Source organism: Talpa occidentalis, unplaced genomic scaffold, assembly GCF_014898055.3.
Source record: "Talpa occidentalis isolate TD23 unplaced genomic scaffold, MPIMG_talOcc4v2.1 talOcc4.6, whole genome shotgun sequence".
In the NCBI taxonomy this organism is placed as follows: Eukaryota; Metazoa; Chordata; class Mammalia; order Eulipotyphla; family Talpidae; genus Talpa; species Talpa occidentalis.
The window spans coordinates 94,412,393-94,435,004 of NW_023604972.1; the positions used below are offsets into that span (position 1 = coordinate 94,412,393).

Sequence of the window (22,612 nt, forward strand, 5' to 3'; positions counted from 1 at the left end):
GAGGAGGGTCCCACATGGCGCGCAGACCTCTCCTGCCGCCCGCTGCTCCCCTCAGCAGTGTACTTCGGTCCTTCTGCCTGCTCTGCTCCCCGCTCTGGCTCTCGTGAATTCTCTCGCCCTCCCGCGCTTCTGACTGTACCCAGTGCATGTATAAACAAAAACAAACAAAGAAACCAGCAAACAAATAAATAAAGCATGCCTCTATATAAAAAAAAAAAATAAAATAAACTTAGTGGTTGCATTACTGTGACCTGAATGGGATAAGAGGGGCAAATTTTAGGCCACCCACTGACACAAATGGATTCAGTTTTACCCATTCTACCATCTGATCAAATATTTCCAGAATTATTATTAAATTATAATAACCAAAAGAGGTACAGAAATAGACCCTGCTTGTTAGCATGGGAATAAGAATTACCTTAGTAATGAATGGCATTAAACCAAGTATTTAAAAATATTATAACTATTTCAAAAGAAAAAATTTAACTCAAAGGATAATTTAATCAGAATACTAACATTGTTTTGGGAAATTCTTAACTGGCCAATGAAAGAGAATGGAAGAACAGTACTCTCAATTTCAATAATGGACTTGACATTCTAAATACAAAAAAAAACTTTTAAATTACTCAAGAGTTGTTGCTTTTTAAAATCATTTTAGAAGAACTCAAAGGCTATAAAATTATCAGCCATATTTTCTTTTTCCTCTGTGGAAACCTGAACGTCGTGTACCTACAAGAAACATAATCAAAGAGAACATAATGGCTTAAGATATCATAAGTCATTTATGAAAGACAATTCAAATCTCTACTTTCCAAAGCATTTAAGTTCCATCATCTCTTCCTCTTGCCTTTGAAACAAGCATAAAAGTCTGGCTCACAGGTTTCTGTTGGCTTTACTGCAGAATGATTTGGGTCTGAGGAAGGTTAGCACACATAGTCAGTTGCTGGCTGAGAAGCGACCAGATTTTCTGCCTTCTGCCTCCCTAGACCACACTGTCCCTGAGTTCTGGCCCATAGGCACTGAATGAAAGATGACCCAGATACAATTATGGGGTGGGGGGGAGAAAAAAACAGGGTATTTTCCATTTAGAGCCTCCTTGTAGTATCTTATTTAATCATGTAGTACCTTATTTAATTTATTTAACATCTTTCTTCCTATTATTAACTTTGTTATATTCAGACCTTTCTTTTTTTTTAACACACATAGAAGAACTGGAGTGTAGGCCAGAGGTGCAGGGGGTGAGAGGATTCACCAGAGACAGAGTGAGGAGCAGAACAGGAGGATTTACTGAAATACACTGCTAAGGGGAGCATAGGACAAGGCAGGAGAGGTCTGCTGCACCATATGTGGCTTAGCTCCCTGGCCAGGGACAGAACTCAGGCCATAGTGGTGATAGCACGGAGACTTAACCCCTAGGCCACCAGGGAGGCCCATGCTCAGATTCTTTCTTGACAAGGCACGTCTATCACATCCAGCGCAGGTGTGGGAAAGAAGAGGAAACTGGAGTTCCCCCTTTTCTATTGCTGACTCATTCATGTTAAGTTAAGGAATGACCATAGTTAAAAAAGAAAAAGCGCACAGGGTTTGCTCAAAGACACAAGGAAGAATGGAAAAAAAACCTGCTGCTTACGGTTTTGGACCCCGGGTAAGATGGCTACCAGTGATATAAGCAGACACAGCCCTCCATTTACTCCCAGGAGAATTTTGTTTTCTGTGCAGCCATCTCTCTGTGTATAAAACACTGCCATCAAAATCAAACCTCCGGTGGCAACAGAGTACATGACGAGGGTCACCAGGGCCAGAGCGGCGAACCACAGCTTGTTGGTCTTTGTGCCTGCAGTCCTGTTTCTCCAGGAAGTGGGAAAGAGGGAGGCAAGAGAAGACAAGTCAGTGACCTCTGACAACATTTAGCATTCCTCAGGCATTCACAAATGCTCTCTGGACTCAAAAGACCTATCATCTTACCAAGATTGTAGCTTTTCCAAAACTAGAAGGTTTGCGTAAATTTGCAAAAACTTCTTGGTTTAAGCTGATTTTTTTTTTACACACAATAAATTCCATCTTTGATTCAAGTGTGTTCACCAACCTAAGTGATATCCACAGACTTCATTCTAGCTTCTTCATTCTGTATTTGAACTAACTTAGGACAGGTTTTGGCAGGGTTAATAAATGGTTCCTTGCAGGAGTTCTCTTCCTGTTTTTCTGTAAACACAGAGCCTGGAGGTGGCAGCCTTAATCCTGCTGCTACCCCATTTCTCTTTAGAGAGAGAAGCAAATGGACTTCCTTCACCCAAAGAGAGACAGCCTTGTATCCATGCATTGAAGAGAAAGCTCGGTGCTAATACTGCTTCCTAAAACAATGCCAAATGATGATTAAGGGGGAATTTGAGTGGAGAGGGGCCTCCCTGGTGGTGCAGGGGTTAACACTATCAAGATATTGCCAGCCACTGCAGCGTGAGTTCGATCCCCAACCTGGATGCTACTACCCACATGGCGCAGCAGACCCCTCCTTTCTCACCCACTGCTCCCCTCAGCAGTGTACTTCAGTAGATCTGCCTGTTCTACTCCCCACTCTGTCTCTGGTGAATCCTCTCACCAGAGGACTGGCCTACACCCCAGTTCTTATATGCATAAATAAATAAAATAAATCTTAAAAAAAAAGTGGAGAGTGAAATTAGTAGGAAAAGAATAAAAATCATAATGGAATTTACAAAAACAAACTTAGAGGTGAATGTGCTTTCTAATATTAATAAAAGGAGGGGAGAAATAATGGTGGTTTAATGATCTATAGAAATTGTTCAGAACAAAGAAGAGAGTGTTTATAAATGTCAAATGAAGAGGACAGAACAACAATTGCGGGGGAGGGGTGTGGAGTGCATCACTGTCATCTGCCTAATGATTAAATTGTCCTTTGTAACCACATTCTCATAAACCTCTACAGAGAAAGCAACTTTGCTTAATGGTTCCAAAAAACTGGAAAGTGTTCCAGCTAAAATGTTTTAATGGTGAAAAAGTTACTGCAGCCAGAAACAAAGAAATTAGAGAGGAAAGGCCAAAATGATAATGACCATCATATTCCTGAAACTGAGCCAGGCACTTCCCTCCGATGGCCACAGAATTATTCTGACATAAACAGGCACACAAAGGAAACAGAGAAAATGAGATCCAAGAAAGGAGGGAAAATGAAACTCATGAAAATGAGACTCAAGGCAGGGAGGGAAAAAGGAGCCAAATAATAATCAATGACAGGAAGCCAGATGAATTATTACACAGAAACCAGCAAACACACTGACTGGTATGTGGGTGGGGTCTAATTGTTTCTTCACTAGTCTTCTAGGTTATGTCATTAGTTTATGAAAGACTTCCATATAGTTAATTTACATTTCTATCCCAAGTTAAATCTTGAAGTCTCATCTCTGCCCTAAACTCCGGATTCACATTATCCAACTGTTTGACATTGGAGGTCTAATTGGCATGCCAAACTAAGCAAGTCCTAACTTGCTAATATCTGAACCTCCATGTCTCTGACCTATACTCATTACCTTCCCAGCCTCAGAAAATGGCCATTCCTTGTGTGTCTGTGTGCGTGTGTGTGTGTGTGTGTGTGTGTGTGTGTGTGTCAGAAGAGAGAGAGAGAGAATGTTGTGGGGGTGGGGGAACTATAGTTGCTCTTGATTGCTGACTCTCTCCCTGCTGCTCTCCTCCCACAGACACACCATCACTACCAGCAAATTCCAACTTCAGAATATACCAGAACCTGACTGCTGCTATACCATATAACCCAACTACCTAGTCTCTAGCCTGAATTATCCCCACTGGTTTTTCCTGCACCTCTGGCTCCCTCTGAGCTTGGACTTAAAATAGACATTTTGATGATATTCCTGTGTCAAACCCTCTGGTACCCTTCCCATTCATGACCTGGCTCAGCGCCAACTCTGATTTCGTCTCCTGCACCGTTCCCTCACCCCTGGGGTCCAGCCACAGTAGATGCCCCTTTGCTCCTTATACAAGCCCACTGCACGCACAGTACAGTCCTCTCTCAAACTCAACTTTTTTTCCTCTCACATCTTACAACGACGCCTTTTCCTGTTCTGCTCCCTAATGCTGCTTTCTTGTTCTCCAGAGCATTTTTCACCATTGAACCTATTGCTTATTTGCTTGGCCATATGATGATCATCTGTCTCCTCTTGCCCCTCCCCAGGAGGATGTAAGCACCACCGAGCAGGACATATACCAGTACAAGGATCCTTGACTGTTGAAAACCACCTTTAGCAGCAATGTTAGCAGACTGGCTGCTACTCCTGCTGTGCCAAATTCCTTTACTCTTCCTGATGACAACTTGATTTTGCAAACACAACTTTTTTTTTTTTAAGAAAAATCAGCATTTAATTTTGGACAATTTTTTTTTTACTCTGAATTAGACATTTTTCATTTTGCAAAATAACATTACATTTTATCTGTAGAATATTTTATTTTTTTATTATAAATTTTATTTTTATATTCCCCATACAATTACAACCCCCTTATTTTGACCCCAATCCCTCCCCTCCCCGCCCCCCATAGAGTGTCTCTGGATCATAGTTGTTTGTTGATTTTGATTTTTACTTTCTTAGAGTTATTCTTTTTCCTGGTCCCTTATTTAGGTTTTCTAGATTCCTGCTATGAGTGAGATCATCCGGTATTTTTCTTTTTCTTTCTGGCTTATTTCGCTGAGCATGATCCCTTCCAGCTCCATCCATGTTGCTGCAAATTGCATGTGTTTATCTTTTTTGAATGCTGAGTAATAGTCCACGGCGTATATGTACCACATCTTCTTGATCCAGTCATCTATTTTTGGGCATTTGGGCTGTTTCCAAAGCTTAGCTATTGTAAACAGTGCTGCTATAAACATAGGGGTGCAGGTGCCCTTTGGAATTGATGTTTCTGTGTCCTTTGGGTAAATACCTAGGAATGGAAGTGCTGGATCATTTGGAAGCTCTATGTTTAGTAGGTGAAGAAATCTCCACACAGCTCTCCATAGTGGTTGGACCAGTTCAAACACAACTTCTTTATCTTTATTTATACCCTTGGAGGCTGCCACATTGTCTGGCACACAGTTCATATTGTAAATATTTTGAATCAATGCTGAATGAGAAGCACTTGGGAGGAAATCAGAAAAGCACCAGGCCATGGGTCAGAGCACAGAGACAGAGCAGGAAGAAGGAGTCACGCTGAGTGTTGGCTGTGTGAACACTTGGAGTAAAATTTCAAAACAACGTGAACTAAAAAATCTAGTACATTTAGAAAATGTCTCTTCATTAGAAATACCTGAATATATAATCCACTTTTTGTTATTTTCATTTTAATATAAAACTGACCCTTTAAATAAAAATTTAAGCTGGAAAGAAACAAAATCCACATTAAACATCTCATCCAACCATATCACTTTGCCCGTGTGAAAACTGAGGTCAAAGGGGCCAAGTGATATGCCTCAACTGAAACAGCTATCTAGGAGCATTAAAAAAACTGCAATCGGGCCTCCCCGGTGGCGCAGCGGTTGAGCGCTGGGTTGCGAAGCTGCCCACAGCCTCTGCAACGCCGGTTCGATCCCCAGCTGCTCCCCAGCCACCGGAGAGGGTCCCACATGGCGTGCAGACCTCTCCTGCCACCCGCTGCTCCCCTCAGCAGCGTACTTTGGTCCTTCTGCCTGCTCTGCTCCCCGCTCTGGCTCTGGTGGATTCTCTCACCCTCCCGCGCTTCTGACTGTACCCAGTGTATGTATAAACAAAACAAAACAAACAAACAAATAAATAAATAAAACATGCCTCTATTTAAAAAAAAAAAAAAAAAAAAAAAAAAAAACCTGCAATCTCCTGGCCTCCAGGCCCATGACCTTTCTCTTCTACTGCCTTTGGGATCTTCTTCTTCACAACATTAAAAAGAAATGAATGAAAAAGCAGTTTGGTTGTTTCATGAGGAGTGATGAAAATTATATTTTCTCTAATTTGTAAGCAAGCCTGTAAAAAACACTTCCCCCCCCCCCCGGAAAAAAAAATTACAAAATTAGACAAATTTAAATGAAAATAACAGTATTAGAGAGCTTCTTAGGTTAATCCTAATTTTAGGCATATGAATCAACTATGAACATGTTGGCAAGAGATTTTGTGGGGATACTGTCTTCAAAGTCTGAAAAACAGCAAAGTCATTTGTTACAAAGCTCTTAAGTCATTCTTACTGAATGGTTCCTGGAAAGTTTTTATAGCAACCAAACTCTTCCAAAATGTCTGTTAAAACTTGGCATCAATAATTACTACCAGAAAATGATTTCAGAATCAATCAAAACATTAACATCAGAGTGAAGAAGCACAAGAATTCTCAAGAGAAAATATGATTTAATGGGCAAATAAGGCACTGTTTCCAAAATATTAATATTTCACCATGAAGTTCTCTACCAGAAGTAGATTTCTGAAAACTTTAGCAAAAATTTAGGATGCTACCTTTATTTTTATCTAATAAAAAATTCATAATTAAAGTACAGTAAGGATTATCATGCAAGTGTAAAGCAATTAAAATGCATTTCTATGCAAATCAAAACTACAATGAGATACCATCTCACACCAGTGAGAATGGCACATACTAAAAAATCTAGCAACAACAAATGTTGGCGAGGATGTGGAGAAAAAGGAACTCTCCTGCACTGTTGGTGGGAGTGCAAACTGGTCCAACCACTATGGAGAGCTGTGTGGAGATTTCTGGACCTACTAAACATAGAGCTTCCATATGATCCAGCAATTCCACTCCTAGGTATTTACCCAAAGGACACAGAAACATCAATTCCAAAGAGCACCTGCACCCCTATGTTTATAGCAGCACTGTTTACAATAGCTAAGCTTTGGAAACAGCCCAAATGCCCAAAAATAGATGACTGGATCAAGAAGATGTGGTACATATATGCCGTGGAATATTACTCAGCATTCAAAAAAGATAAACACATGCAATTTGCAGCAACATGGATGGAGCTGGAAGGGATCATGCTCAGCGAAATAAGCCAGAAAGAAAAAGAAAAAGACCGGATGGTCTCACTCATAGCAGGAATCTAGAAAACCTAAATAAGGGACCAGGAAAAAAATAACTCTAAGAAAGTAAAAATCAAAATCAACAAACAACTATGAACCAGAGACACTCTATGGGGGGCGGGGAGGGGAGGGATTGGGGTCAAAATAAGGGGGTTGTAATTGTATGGGGAATATAAAAATAAAATTTAAATAAATGTTAAAAAATGCATTTCTAACTTATGTTGAGGAGCCACCCATTTGACTCATCTTTAGGATAATTAACAAGTAACAAAAGTATTAATACTATTCTTTCACCCATGTATCTCATGATTTGCTCTTTGAAAAACAAAATGAAAATAAAACAACAACTACTGCTACTAAAAAGCTGAGGAAAATAATCAGAATGAAAGCATTTGGGGTTAATTTGGACAGTGCATTTTGTCTGCCCAAGATAAAAAAAAAATGCATATTCATATAGTACTTTCTGTCCTTTTTTAACCCCAAATAGTATACAGTAACATGATAGCTATAAAATTTACAAAGTTATTTTTACTTTTAATTTCTCTTTTTTTTGAAGATTTATTTTTATTTATTTATGTATACAAGAACTGGGGTATAGGCCAGAGGTGCAGGGGTGGAGGTGAGAAGATTCACCAGAGACAGAGTGGGGAGCAAAACAGGCAGATCTACTGAAATACACTCCTGAGGAGAGCAGTGGGTGAGGAAGGAGAGGTCTGCTGTGCCATTTGGGTCCCCTCCCTGGCAGGCCACGGATTGGAACTCGTGCTACAATGGCTGGCTACAGTGGCTGGAGATAGCTTAATAACACTGTCTTTAACCCCTGAGCCACCAGAGGTTCCCCTTTATTCGTAATTTCTAAGTAAAGATGGCAAGCCGCTAAGTGCTCTGCTCAGAGCCATCTTGGCTGTGGCACTCAAGGGGCTGACCCTACCTAGCTGTCCTTTGCTCAATGTGGTTCAGCAAGAAATAAACTAGCTATTAATAGTCTGACATTTCCTATTTATTCTGGGATGTGAATTCTGTTTTCAAGGCACTTAGAAAAAGTCTGTATTTTTATAGGCAGGATGGCTTTCTAGAAAGTAGTAGAACAGATTTGCCCAAAGAAGGAATCCTTCCACTCTTAGGCAGTTGAGAAGGGATGAAAGTTTTTTTAAGAAGTAGAGAACTACTCCATTGCATATTCTTTACAAAGGTGAACTTCCAGCCCCAAAATGCTTATTTGTTTTACTCTCCTAAGGAGGGGAGTGTAAGATAAAGCTTACCCAATTTCTCAGCCACTGCCACCCCCAGTGTCAGGCTGGCAGATGCCAGGGCTGTTGTGGTCAAGTCACACCAGGTTAACTTGGCCAAAGGAGAGCACTCAGCCAAAAAGTGAAAGGAAATGAAGCAGCAAAGGTTAAAAAAAAAAAAGTACACCTGCAGCATGAAGTAAATGAAGAATCCAGAGAGCAGGAGAGAAGGAAACTTGCAGGAAAAGTCATTTTGGTGTGAACTGCTAATAATGCCAACACAGCTCATATCAGAGCCTTTATCAGCACTGGGCCTTGGGCAGTCTCCCTGCATCCATGGGCAGGTTCTCCTGAATGAAACATAAAGGGACATACCAATTCTTGTTCCATTTGTGTGCAAATTCCACGAGCAGTAGGAGCTGGATGCCTATGAAGAGGAAGCCTCCAATGGCTCCCACATAGCGCCAGGCTGCAAAAGACCATCCAAAAGGAGATGAGTAGATTGTTCAAGAGTTCAGCTCAAATGAAAGTAGTAACTACACCTAATTTTTATTGCATGTTCACTGTGCCTGTAACACATTTAATTTCCACAATAGCACATAAGTGAATACTATGCTAACACCCACTTTACAGATGAGAAAAAATGGAAGTCCCATCGTCCATACGAGCTGGGATATAAGCACAGTCAGTCTGTTCTGCAGGCCCAAGAATGACCTCATGTTGTAGATGCCAAATATCCTAACACTGTAGTGATTCATAAAATCAACAACCCACCATTTAAAATAAAGATAAAAATGTAACAGGGTGGTCCCCAGGGAAAGGGGAGTTGCCAGGTTACCTGCCCCACCCAAGGAAGGGTGGAGCTGAGCAGGGAGAAGGAGAAGCTGGAGAAGGGACTGGGCGGAGGAAGAAGATGGAGAGCAAGGAGGAGACCTGGAGGAAACACATGGAGCAGAGACATGTGAAGAAGCTGTGCTTGCTTCTCAGCCTTGGACTTGCAACAGGGATTGGGGGACATGGAAAAGACACTTGAAACAGAAGAGGGTGAGACCTGTTGGGAGGTTAACAATGGCAGCGTTTATCTTGACTTTGAATTTGCTCTTTTCCTTCCAGACTTGTCTGGCTCTTTCTTTCTTTCTTTTTTTTTTTTTTTTTTTTAAGGAAGTGACTTTTTTTTTAATTTTTCTTTTTGAATATTTTTTACAATATTGTTCATTTTTAAACAATATTTGCTTCCCCCACCCCCCCCAAGTGTAGTCCTCATAGAATTTCCTTCCCCAATGCACCTGTGCACCATCACCACAGTCCCCTGTTCTCCTTCCTCCCTCCCTCTGATCCATCTCCCTTCTCCTCCCCTACACAATGTCTCTTATTTATAATTGTCTGTTTTTGCTTTGTTGTGTTTTGTACTGTTATTATTATTTTTTTAAAATGTGATCCTTTTTTTAAAAGATTTATTTATTTATTTATACAAGCACTGGGTACAGTCAGAAGTGCGGGAGGGTGAGAGAATTCACCAGAGCCAGAGCGGGGAGCAGAGCAGGCAGAAGGACTAAAGCACACTGCTGAGGGGAGCAGCGGGCAACAAGAGAGGTCTGCGCACCATGCGGGACCCTCCTCCAGTGGCTGGGGAGCAGCGGGGATCGAACCGCCCCTGCAGAGGCTGTGGGCAGCTTCGCAACCCAGCGCTCAACCGCTGCGCCACCGGGGAGGCCCTGTTACTATTTTTTTACAGTGATATCTCCCTTTCCGACAGGTTCCCACCAGAAGGTGCCTTAGGTTTGTGGCAAATTTTGGGCCTAAGCAGCCCTGCTTTGAGCCAACCCTGTTTTGGCTGGGCATTTATCCACGAAGGGATGAGTAACATTGGGTGCTTGATTTAAAAATTTTATTCTTTTTCTTGTCGTTATTGCACAATTGTATCTTGTATTATCTTTTTTTTTCTATTGATGTTCTTATGCACTAGAATATGCTTTGTCTTGATGAGGCAGATGACAGAACCTATTTAGAGTGGACAGGTTTGGGGGTCCTGGGGTGCCCTTCACCCTGCTCCATAACAAAAACACTTACTGCCAGGAAAATCAAGGGCCTAAGTTATATTGATTAGAGAATCATCAATGTCCAGTCCAATGAACTGAAATGAGGGTCAGACTGGGGGGAGTCCAGGACTCAGATTCCACTTCTGGTTCTGCCACAGAGAAGCTCTGTGAGTCATGTCACATCTCTGGGTTACAGTTCATCTACAAAAATGACCTGCCTAGACTAAAGCAATGCTAGCTTGATTCCCACTCTAAGTGTGTTGTTCTAATCGATAAAAATACCTCTGTGGGGAACAGAGAACTGGGTAACAAACAGTATTTTAGGTAAAAACAAGATTTGGATACAACTTCTATAAGGAATATATAAAACTAGTACAACCCTAAAAAAAACAAATGACCCCTAAAATGGTACTGAGGGGCTATAGTTGTTCCTACAACTGATAAAATGTGGAAATTCTTACTATCTTAAATTAGAACAGTGAATCCATTTGGGTTGAGTTGACAATGCTCTGAACCACTCAAATTCAGGCAATTATCCCCCCTAGTTCTTATGAAAACACATACACACAGCGCCTCCCGCATTTTAGCTATGATTAAAGGCTTCATGTTAAATTAATTTTGTTAGGTTCTACCAGTAGGGATATAATTCAGAGTTATACAGTTTCCTGTAACATATGTTTAGGAATAGATGGAGAAACGTCTTTCTTATCCCATTTTAGCTACAACAGCAGATTTACAGCTTCTAAGAAGCCTCATGCTCTGTGTGGCTGGGTTTTCTGTGCTGTGCTCACAAAGAACAAGGTCTCCCTGGGCCTCTTCAAACAAGGCTGGTGGTGTCCTGCTGACATGCTAAACTGGTTTTCAAACAAATTTTAAGTGCCTCATTTTCCCTTCAGGCCATAACCTTAAAACTATCATTTCAATTACCCCGCCAGAAAAATAAAGGTCCTCACAGACCCAGGCAGGAAGAGAGGGAAGGAAGGAGGAGGCAAATGGGAGAGTGGAGAAGGGGGTTAGGGAAGGAATGGGGGTGGGGGGAGGGGATTTTTTCAAGTCACAGGAAAATTAGTAATTCGAAATATCAAATGTTATAGCACACCGGTGCCGAGTCCAAGAACGACCAAGACCCAAGTCCGATGCAAAAACAAAAGCGACCTTTACTAGCTAGCTCGAGCTAGGGCCCGAACCCCCAGAGTGGAACGACACAGCGGGCCGTGCCCAGACAGGGTTGGACCCTGAGCACCAAAATCAGGCAGTTTATATAGGCAGTTTCAGACACCATATCGGGCAGTTACAGACACCTTATCAGGTTCCTGGAATTTGGATTCCAAGAATCCAAACCCAACTGCCAGCTATCTAAAATGGCTGCTGTTCTAACATGGCTGCTGTCTTGTTCATTACATTCTTACACAAATACACCCTGGACTAAGTCATTGAACAATTTTATAAAATGGGTAAAAACAAAATAAATAGATACCCAAAATACCCCATTTGTACCATTCAGAAAGGTCTCCTGGTCTGGAATGAAGAAAGCTCCTGAGCACATGGCCCCCAGCAGCAGGAATTTACAGAACCAAAAGCTGTAAGGTAAAAAGGAGGAAATGTATTTAAATGATATTCCAGGACGAACAAAAGCTCTCTTAGAAGGTAAGCAGCATGTCAAGCCATGATTCTGCCATTGGTAGTGTTCTCTCCAAATCGAGGGGAAGTAATTAAGTGACTGGGGACTGCCTTTTTCCCGTAATTAGACAACTCTGCCTGGCCTCTGATTGTACAAAACATCATTTCGTTGCAGGAATGGAAATGACCTGGGGAAAGGTCTTAGTACCAGAATTAAACTCCAGCCTCTTCTGCATTTCTCATTATCATAGCAAGGGTTACAAACAGGATTTTAGTTCTTAGGCCACTGTGTGGTGATAAGTGTAAGTCTCACCTTCCCTAAATCTAGTGTTAACAATTTCAAGAAGAGAAAGAGCAGTGAGAGGTGAGACAGGCTAGGTAAATTAAATTGTGAGCCTGCAGAAGGGAGCTGCCCAACTTCCTGCCTGAACAGATGGACTAAATCACAACTGGCAGGAGCTGTTTAACATCTTACTGTAACAACCCGTTTGATATATCCCAGCAGACTAACAAATGGCCACATCCTAACAGATGGTAGCCTATACTAACCATTCTGGTGCTGTATCTTGACAGGAGGTACCATATATCCTGATAAACTACTGCTACTTTAACAACTGAATACCCACACTGTAGCTGAGAAGGGAGGATTCCGCATTCCCAGATAGCAGAGTGACCCAGGTCTCATTAGCATGTTAAAATGCACATCTCTGGGAGAAGATTTAAGATGCTAGTGACACATGCAACATATGAAGAAGCATGTAACCCTCTACACATACCCTAGTGTAGTTGAGTCAAAACACTGCCCCCTTCTACCCCATCCTGGTAGATAAGCCCCTTAAAAATCTTTTCTTAGCTCTTTTGGGAGAACCAGGCTCTTATGTGTTTCAAGCAAAGTCAAATAACATATTTTCCGGATGAGGTCTGTCTTGTCTCCTTATTAAATTTTACAAAGAGTCAGAACCTCTGTGGAGTCCCCAGATCAGTAACAGAGGGTCTGATGAATAGAAGGGGTCCTGGAATACTGCTCTGAATGTAAGGAGAAAGTATCCCCATGAAGACTTACCCATTGTGGATATAGGCTCTACAGCTTTTGCTGTTGTTGATTTTCAAGGTCAGGAGGCAGAAAATAAAGAAGAAACAGGCCATTCCAAAACAGACTCTATACACTGCAGAATACCCCACCAGATTCTCACAGGTGTCACCAGCTTTAATGCCTTTACAGATATCTTCGAAATAAGGAATCTGAGAGAAAAAAGAAAAAAAATGTCACCTGTGAAAATGGGGTAAAAGACAAACTGTCATTGACAGTGCCCTCAGCTTAAGTCAAAATCCAAGGTGAAAATGTACCACCTGCACAAAGACCAAGAAGGGTCTTTTCCCCAGAAACTTTTCTCAATTTGAACCCCTGTTAAAGATATGGCTCTCCCAGCTTTATTTGCCTTAAATGATAACTGAAGTATAAGATTAGGATTTCTAAAAATTACACAATTAATACATGTATACATTTTTGTGGAAATGCAAAAATAAAGAGAATAAAAAAATAAGAGACCTCCTTCATTCTCATACAAAAAATTACTTTCCTCCTCAACAGAGCTAACAATTTAGTGGGTATATTTATTAGTTCACAAATATAAATGTGTGTATATGGATACATTCCCCCATATTAATATATAACATTCACAAATAACATATAATATTCATGCATGTACATATACATACTTGTATGGTACTGTATGTATGTACTTACACAGTTTTATTAAATCAAAGATTGTGTGTATTGTTCTGTGATTTCTTTTTCCCAATTAATGATAAGTTGTGGCATTCTTCCTCTATTATACATAAAATTCCAACCTGCCTTTTTGACTGCCATGTAATATTTCATAGTAAGGGCAGATCAAAATCAATAAGCATTCCCACAATGAGTTTTTTATTTTTGTTGTGGAGGGCTTTTTGTTTGTTTTCTGTATTTGTTTGGTTTTTGTTTTTTTGCTATTATGAACACTGATTCAAAAAGCACCATTGTGCACCCCTTGTTGTGGCTGCGCCATCATTTGTGTAGGATAGACCGGAGTTAGAAGTAAAAGTTCATTCCAGATACTGGAATGTAGCATTTACATTTAATTTTCAAAAGTACAGTCAAATCACACTGTCATTGGCTACACCAATTTATATTCCACCAGTAATATCTGAAATTGCTCATATTCCCAACCTAAACACCCAAGTTAAAGACAAAACACAGTATCTTGTTTCAATCTTCATTACTTGTGAGGGTCACATTGTTAGGGGGAAAAAGATGTCCTAAAGCTAATTCCATACAGGTTTTGTGGACTCCACCCCCACCCCAGGCCAAAGCCAAAGACACTGGGAACTCCAAATCCCATCACCACCAAAGGGAAGGTAGCTGGGACCTGAGGGTGGGGTTAAGCAGCCAGGTTGAGATAAAAGGCAGACACGTGAGCTTTGAGGGGGGTCCCCCATTTTTGGCTCTCCGCCAGCTCGCAGAGTCCAGCCAGCTCTGAGAGTGACTTTGGGTTTCCAGGTCGGCGGATTGGTTAGGACGCATTAAAGACTTAATTTCCCTATTTTCTCCCTGAGTTGTACCTTTTCCTTATTTCCTTTTCCCTTGTAAGTAAACCTTTTATTAACCTTTTGTGTGTGCCTGTAGTGGAGTATTCATAAGTCCCTTTTAAGCGCGCGGGTGAGGACCCACAGCCAGGAACCCGTTCAATATCGGGGCCCTCTATAACAACATCTTTCCTTAAGTGAATAGCCATCTCTTTTTTCTCTGAATTAGCTGTTAATGGATTTGATCTTCATCCACTGAAGAGTATCATTTATGGGTCTCTATCTTCTGATAATATTTGTCTAACAATGGTTAATGCTAGTCCAATTAGAAGGTTTCAATGTAAAACCTATTTATATCATAGGAATAATTAAAATCTTCCGTAATGAAAACAAGCTGTACATTTCCATTAATGTCAGAACATAAGGATTTACTCAGTGGCTAAAAAACAACAGCAAAAACAACAGAAGTTTGCTTGTTGTTAAAGTCAAACACTCTTCAGCACAAAAAATAAGTTCAAAATCACATTATGACTGTTAGTCACAATGTTAGGGGGAAATGATGTCCTGAGCTAATCCCATACAGGCTTTGTGGACCCCACCCCCACTCCAGACTAAAGCCATCAAGACATTGGGAAAGACAAATCCCATCACCACCAAGGGAGGGTGGCTGGGACCTGAGGGTGGAGTTGGGCAGCCAGGTTGGATATAAAAACCAAACACGTGGGCCTTGGGGTCGCTGGCTCGGGATCACTCGCCTCCTGGCTTCACCGCTCCTGGCTGGCGGCCAACTCTGAGAGCACCATTTTGGGATTCCTGATCGGCGGATCGGGTAGGACTCATTTAAAACTTTGTCTCCCACTTTTCTCCCAGAGCTGTACATTTCCTCATTTCCCCTTCCCTTGTAAATAAACCTTTTATTAACCTTTCACGTGTGCCTGCAGTAGAGCATTGATAAGTCCTTCTAAGCGAGCGGGTGAGGACCCACAGTCAGGTACCCCGTTTTGTATCAGGGTTGCTCTACAACAACAAGACAAAAAAATATAAGAGTGGGGGAAAAATTACATAAAGCTGGTGGTGAAATAATTTATTAAGCTGGTAGCATAATAATTTAGTTTCTTCTTCAGAAAAGATTTTAAAGAAATAGTAACTACTAAGAACTACAAAAAAGCAGTAATAGCTATTAAGATTTCTGTAAAATAGAAGGAAGACTAAAATTAATTGGAGTTCATCTTCTAGATGAATGAGGGTTCTCTTTCCTCAGAAAAGGTCTATAGTTATTAATATATCTAAATAAAAATGGACTTTTTCAAACATGTTTTTCCAAAGTAAAACAAGGTCTTCCAGATTAGAGCCTCAGGCAAAATCCCACTGTTACTGAGACGCTCTGAGCATAGCCCCAATTTCATGAAAGATATGAAAGACTTCATGGAGATGTCAAACATTTTGTATTAAGCAAGTTCCTGCAACTGCAAATCTTTTAGTTCAGGGTAAGATGTGATGGCATAAAAGAGAGACACTGCTGTATTTTTTGACCTGGTGACCCAAAACACGGAATGCCACGTAAAATACAAAATATCTATTTGAATTTAATTTCAGATAAACAACAACTTGTTTTTTTTTTTGTTTTTTTTGTTTTTTTTTAGTGTAAGTATGTCCCATACAATATTTGGGATAGAGACTAAAAAGGTATTTCCAGGCAAGAGATGAAGCTCAGAAGAAGGCAGGGTCTCATTAGGAGGGGCAGGTAAATGCCATACTAAGAAGTTGTCCCACCAGTCAGTATGGAAATACAATTATTTAAGCAGGAATGACTTTGGCTGAAAAGGGGACAGGTTGGGGCGGGAGGGTAAGTTCGAAGACATCAGGTTTAACCAGTGCAAGCCATAGGGTGATGAAAGTAAACCAGTGGCAGAGAAAACAGAGATTGGGGAGGCAGAATCCATAGTTGGCAGGACTGCACGGGCGACAAGGTAAGTGAAGAATAGGGGGAAGGGTCTTCCCGCCTTTTTAACATGTTGTTTGGGGGGCGGGTGTGGAGTGTGGTTAACAGAGGACAAAGAATGGAACTGGAGGAACAGACCAGATGCTGTTTTGTTTTGTTTTTTTTTTTGTTTGTTTGTTTGTTTTTGTGGGACCCTCGCCAGCGGCCGGGGAATGAACCAGCGCTACAGAGGCTGTGGGCAGCCTCGCAGCCCAGCGCTCAACCGCTGCGCCACCAGGGGAGGCCCCAGATGCTGTTTTTAAACTACGGAGCTGGTGGCACCTGAGGCATCCCAGTGAGAATGCTTGGTCTGGAAATTGCTTCAAAACAGCAACACACAATGCAGGACGCTTTCCCACGCAGCTAATGAGAAAAGTTGTTTCAATGTGAGTGAGCAAAGTCAGAGGGTTAAAATCAGATACTGAAGTCATTGGACGCCACACTCACAAGAAACAGAAACTACGCTTGCATAAACAGTGCAGTAACAGGGAAGTTAATATTGCATTCAATCTGTAAAAGCTATGTTGGTGAAAGAATCACATCCATTCACTCTTTAGGTTATGTTATTTATATGGAAGTTACCATTCCATAATGTCCATTCAACTCTTTTCCTACTTCCCTTCTCATTCCACTATCAGCAATACTATCTCCTGACTCAGCCCCCTCATACACACAAGCGCACACAATAAGAGATGCACATCAGCACCCCTTTCACCCACACCAACCCCTCTTTCACCTTTACCTTCTTTTCTACTTCTTGGACCCAAATGCCCTCTCTTATCTCCTTTCCTTCTAAAATCCATTTCAAGGAGAATGCTGATAGGCTTGAACTTCTATCCCATCATCCCCCACAAGGCCTCTCCCTTGCTGATTCCCAGGGGCCCTGAGGCACACCAAAGAGTGAGCATGTGGGATTGCATATTTTATTCAAAGTAAAAGTTGGGAAACAGTCCCTTGCTCCAAATACTAAGATGTGTTTTATGCTCTGTGGGTGACTTGATTATTGATGCTTTCTGTAAGGAGTGAGTATTTTTAAGTTAAGAACCTTCTAAACTGAAAAAGCTGGCAGGATTTACAAGGGGAATTTGTTCTGATTAAATATTTGCTGTTCCAAGTTCCACCTCAGTTTTGGAAAAAGAAAACATATATTACATACAGATTCCTCACTGTGGGGCTGCGAAGGGTGTTGCCTCTTAAGTCTGGTTCTGGGCATTCAAGGACACTTGGCATCTCAATGGGTTTCATACAGAACGGAGGGCAAGGGGTTCCCTCCCAGCCTTCAAGGCACCAAATCAAAGCCACAAACTGCCAGTAAGAAAAACAGCACACATGGTCTTTCAGCCCTAACTCCACTTCTAACTTGGGCAAACTACAAACCCTCCGTGAGCCTCAGTTTCCCTATCTGTATAAGGAAATAATACTGCCATTCATCTAATGCAGTTACCCTGAGAATGAAAACAGTTATTCCTATTTTTTTGTATTTTTAAAGATTTTATTTATTTATTTTTGCATAGAAGAACTGGGGTATAGCCCAGAGGTACAGGAGTGGAGGGGAGTGAGAGGATTCACCAGAGAAAGAATGGGGATCAGAACAGGCAGATCTACTGAAATACACTGCTGAGGGGAAGAGAGGGCGAGACAGGAGAGGCCTGATGCACCATGTGGGTTAGCTCCCTGGCCAGGAATTGAACTCAGGCCATCGAAATGTTAGCACCTGAGACTTAACCCCTAAGCTACCAGGGAGGCACAAATACAGTTATTCTTTGTAAAGTTCATACCACAGTTCCTAATCCACAGTACCTAGTAAGTAATCTTCTTTAATTCTCATCTGTTTTATAAAAGAACTTATGTGGGAGGCAGCAAGGTACAATACATGAATCCCTGAATAGCTGGCGCATCCCGATTTAAACATGGGGGAATGTAACACCCTAAAACTCAGCAGACACTCTACTATACACTTTACCAAAGAAAATGCTCACTGTAGGGTAATTTTCAATAAGGTGGCTTCTTCCCTGGCACATTTATGTAAGAACTGAGTTCCAAAAAGCAGCACTCACCTACTTGTCTTTCAGGGACCTAGCTGTCACCCAAAATAAAGTACATCTGAACCTCCAGGGGTTAAGCCAGGAAAGACAGATCCAAAACATTAACAAGTATTAAACTCAAAGATGGGAACTACAAGAAAATCCACATCATTTTGTCTCCATGGCTGAGATGCTAGCTATGCTCCCTGCACCCCTCCACACAACTTCAATCTCAGGCAAATGAATATAAAGAAATAACAGAAGAGCTGTAGAAATGCTTTACACATCTAAACAGTCAGTAGCCTAGATGCTATAAAGTTAGGGAAGATGTATAGACTTTGGGAGTGGTTCTTACAAAAGTAGAGAGGAGGAAGATAACAGTCATGTTCCGATAACATTAAAGTATTATTTGGGAGAGATGAGAAAATGGCATGTTAGCGAAGCTAATGATCCTTACATTTCACTACATCAAATGTCTGTTTGCATGAATAAATCTACACTGTTGAGAAAGCTTTGGGCAGGTTGGCAGAAGCAATGTGAAAAGGAGAAGAACAAGATGGGCAAGTTCTGATTAAAATCCCTTACTTTAAAACTAAATCTCAGAACAGAGAGACTCTCAGTTTGCCTCCACCTTTCTGATATTCCATGTATCATCAAACTTCCAGGTTAATTTGTTTTTCTCTGTGCCTTAATTCCAGAGTTTGTCACAGTGGTCTGTGTTATTCACCAATGGCGAGAAGCTGTGACACAGAGAATGCTAATAGCTGCTTCCATCCTCGCCAAGACAGCATCTTAATAACCAAGTCCCATTTCTTAACAGTTATCTTTCAGATCCTTTTTGGGATGTGGGGGCAATTTAAGAAGCAATAACAACCATCAAGACATGACTTCTTTTGATTGGATTTTTATAACATTTTTAAGAGAAAAATCTACATTGTGTTATGATTAAAAGCCACTACAGGAATTAAAACTCCAGAGTCCGGGTATATTTGACCCTGCCACCTCTTCAATCAGGAACTTAATGGCCCCACAGAACAACTCCACAGAGCCTTGGGAGCCCGCAAGACATGATGAAGAAAGGTTTTCCCTCTCCTTCCCCGCCAGCATGTTGTCAGTTCCAAACAGCCACAAATATGATGACACAGCTAGAAAACAGCTCTGGTCAAACTTTAAATAATAAACTTTACATCCAATCAAGACAACTCATGGAAGACTGAGTAACTGTGATGGTATTAAGGGCTCTCCCACAGAAGGGGACAAGAGATGAGCTCATGTGAATCTCTTAATTCTTAGGGAATTAGGTAATGGCGTAGGCGGGATGTACAAACAAGAACTACAGTTACTGATCTTGAAGGAAAAATGAGAGTTAATTCCAGTGAAAGTTTATATAGCTCCTCAATGAGGCAACAGCTGTGGGGGTGTGGGGACCCTGGAAGAAATATGTTCTTCTTGCTGATTTGAAGTGGCCTATGAATAAAGGCAGAGGAACCCAAGGTAGGAATCTTATGTTGAACTTGGCAGTAGATCAATGCAATAGTGGAGGGGACTCTCAGAGGGGCAGTTTCAGGGTAGTAGGGTAGAAGGTTGCACAGGAAAGTGCCTGTGCAAGGGAAGTATGAGTAGATGGCTCAGCAAGAGGACAGAGCTCCAGAATGATGGCTGGACTGGAGAAAGGATTTGGTAGTGACGGGCATAGAGCTAGCAAAGGAGACATTTAATAGTGTTAGGGGGAAAAGGATGTCCTAAAGCTAATTCCATGCAGGCTTTGTGGACTCCACCCCCACTCCGGACCAAAGACAAAAGGCATTGGGAGAGACAAATCCCATCACCACCAAAGGGAAAGTTGCTGGGACCTGAGGGTGGGGTTAAGCAGCCAGGTTTGGTATAAAACCAGACACGTGGGCTTTGGGGGGGTGGGGGTTCGCTTTTTTGGCTCTCCGCCAGCTCGCAGCACTGGGCCAGCTCTCGGAGTGCCTTTGGGTTTCCAGGTCGGTGGATCGGGTAGGACGCATTAAAGATTTTATTTCCCTATTTTCTCCCTGAGTTGTACATTTCCTCATTTCCCTTTTCCCTTGTAAATAAACCTTTATTAACTTTTTGTATATGCCTGTAGTGGAATATTAATAAGTCCCTTTTAAACACGCAGGTGAGGACCCTCAGCCAGGCAACCCATTTTTATATCAGGGCTGCTCTGTAACAATAGGAGTAAATAAACTCACCCAGACAGGAATATGGGTGAAGAAATAGGTGGGAGAAAGAAGAGGGCATAGCCCAGGACCCTCAGGAATGCAAACATGCAGGAGCTGGGAAGAAGAGAAAGACCAAAGAGATACTAAAAAGGTACAGAGACAGATAGTTGATGAGACACTTTCAAGAAGCAGAGCCCGGTTAGCAGTGTCAAGTACTGCCAATGTAATTAGGACTAAGAAGTGACGCTGGATTTGAAAGCAAGGTGCCATAGGGAATACTGCCCAGAATATTCCCTAGAGTAGCGTGGGAACAGAAGCAGATGACTGAGGAGATAGTTGTAGGTGGGGCAGGGAGGGAGGCTAAGGGGAAGATGCCTGGTCAGGAAGTTAGCCCAGTGAGCATATTACCCAGTTTTCAAGAACTCTCACTGCAAAGGTAAGGGTCCAAGGATCATTCTAAATGTTGTTTATTCGCAATTATACAAGCAATACAAAATTGTGTTCTCATTGTCAAACAACATGTAAATTACAACAAATATACAGATATCGGAGTTCCTTGACCATCATCACCCCAGTCCTCACTTGATTGCTTCACAGAGGTAACCACGGTCACAGCTGCATGCCGTCCTTCTAGACCCTTTGCTTTGTTACTCTATACTCATTATGCCTTGCAACTATTGAACATAAATCTATTATCATCCTTTTTACTATATAGAAATTCAGTCTAGAGCATCCATATCTTAGTTTTTGTTACCCTAATGACAAACATTTAAATTGCTTCTGATTGTTCACTATTACAACTAATGTACAATACATAATGTCCATATTGTGGGTATCTCTGTATTCAAGCATTAAGGAGGGCAGATACCAACAAGGTGCATACTGGGTCAAAAAATTGGTACATTTTAAATTTTAATAGATATCACCAAATTCTCCCCAGGAGAGTTTTTTAAATTTTAGGGTTGGGGTAACAGGGAAAGTAAACAAGGGGAACCAAAATGCCAACAGAGTCCCACACACCCACATCCAGAAACCAAGAAAAGCTCTACCCCTTGTCTCTATCAGCATCTCAGTTTCTGAGTCTTTGCCTAAAAATGTCACCTCGGCACTTAAGGGGCTTGGGGGCAATGAATCCTCTGAGTCCAAGAAACAAATCTACACCTAACCCAGGGACAACTTAAAACTGCAGCTAAAATTTTGTTTTAGGTAGAAAAAAATGGCTGTTACCCTTCCTCCCCCCTCCACAGAACTAGGAGAGTCTGAGAGAAGACTTTGTGCTGCCCTGCCAGGAGCAAGGCCCTTTGAAGATCTCTCTTGAACACAGAGAAGCTGGAGCTTCTATACTGAGAGGACTAAATGTCTAAACAGGCAGGGGTTTCTATGCAGACCACTTATAGCAGGAAGATATGCTTATAGTGCCAAAGCAGTCCTAAACTTTCTTCTTGAATATGTAAACCAGCACAGATTCAGTTACAGGTTCAACTGTCTTATATAAATAATTATTAAAAACCCAGTGAAGTCAGAATTTGTGTGTATTCTTTATTCTACACTATACATTACATCTGTAAGTATACATATATAATAAAGTACAGGGTTTGATCATTTAGTCCACACCTACTCATTCCACATCTGCTATGTGCAGGTATTGTTTTAGGCAAAGGGACAATAGCAGTGAACGAAACAGGTTAAAAGTCCAGGCTAACTTTCTAGTGAAATGCTGTATACACAAAGCCATGTGTTTCCTACTTTATGGATATTTCAAGAATTTTCATGGTTAACACTAATGATTCATGATTTATGCCTTAGATGGGAAATGAGAATGAAAAGATCTTACTACCTACCATGTAACTTCAAGATTCCCAGAGCCCCTAGTAATTTGTTCTCCAGTCCCACTAGTGAGAACCAGAACA

General features: G+C 41.4%; 1 protein-coding gene across 1 annotated transcript in view; it reads right to left on the reverse strand.

Annotated features, from left to right (window-relative positions):
- SERINC5 (serine incorporator 5) overlaps positions 1 to 22,612 on the reverse strand; it is a 104,462-nt gene that overhangs the window by 21,795 nt on the left and 60,055 nt on the right. The window contains exons 3-6 of the mRNA XM_037530173.2: positions 13,007 to 13,185; positions 11,821 to 11,903; positions 8,660 to 8,753; positions 1,631 to 1,842 (exon numbers count right to left, since the gene is read on the reverse strand). Coding sequence (XP_037386070.1) covers positions 1,631 to 1,842; positions 8,660 to 8,753; positions 11,821 to 11,903; positions 13,007 to 13,185 — 568 coding nt within the window. The remainder of the gene's footprint in view (positions 1 to 1,630; positions 1,843 to 8,659; positions 8,754 to 11,820; positions 11,904 to 13,006; positions 13,186 to 22,612) is intronic.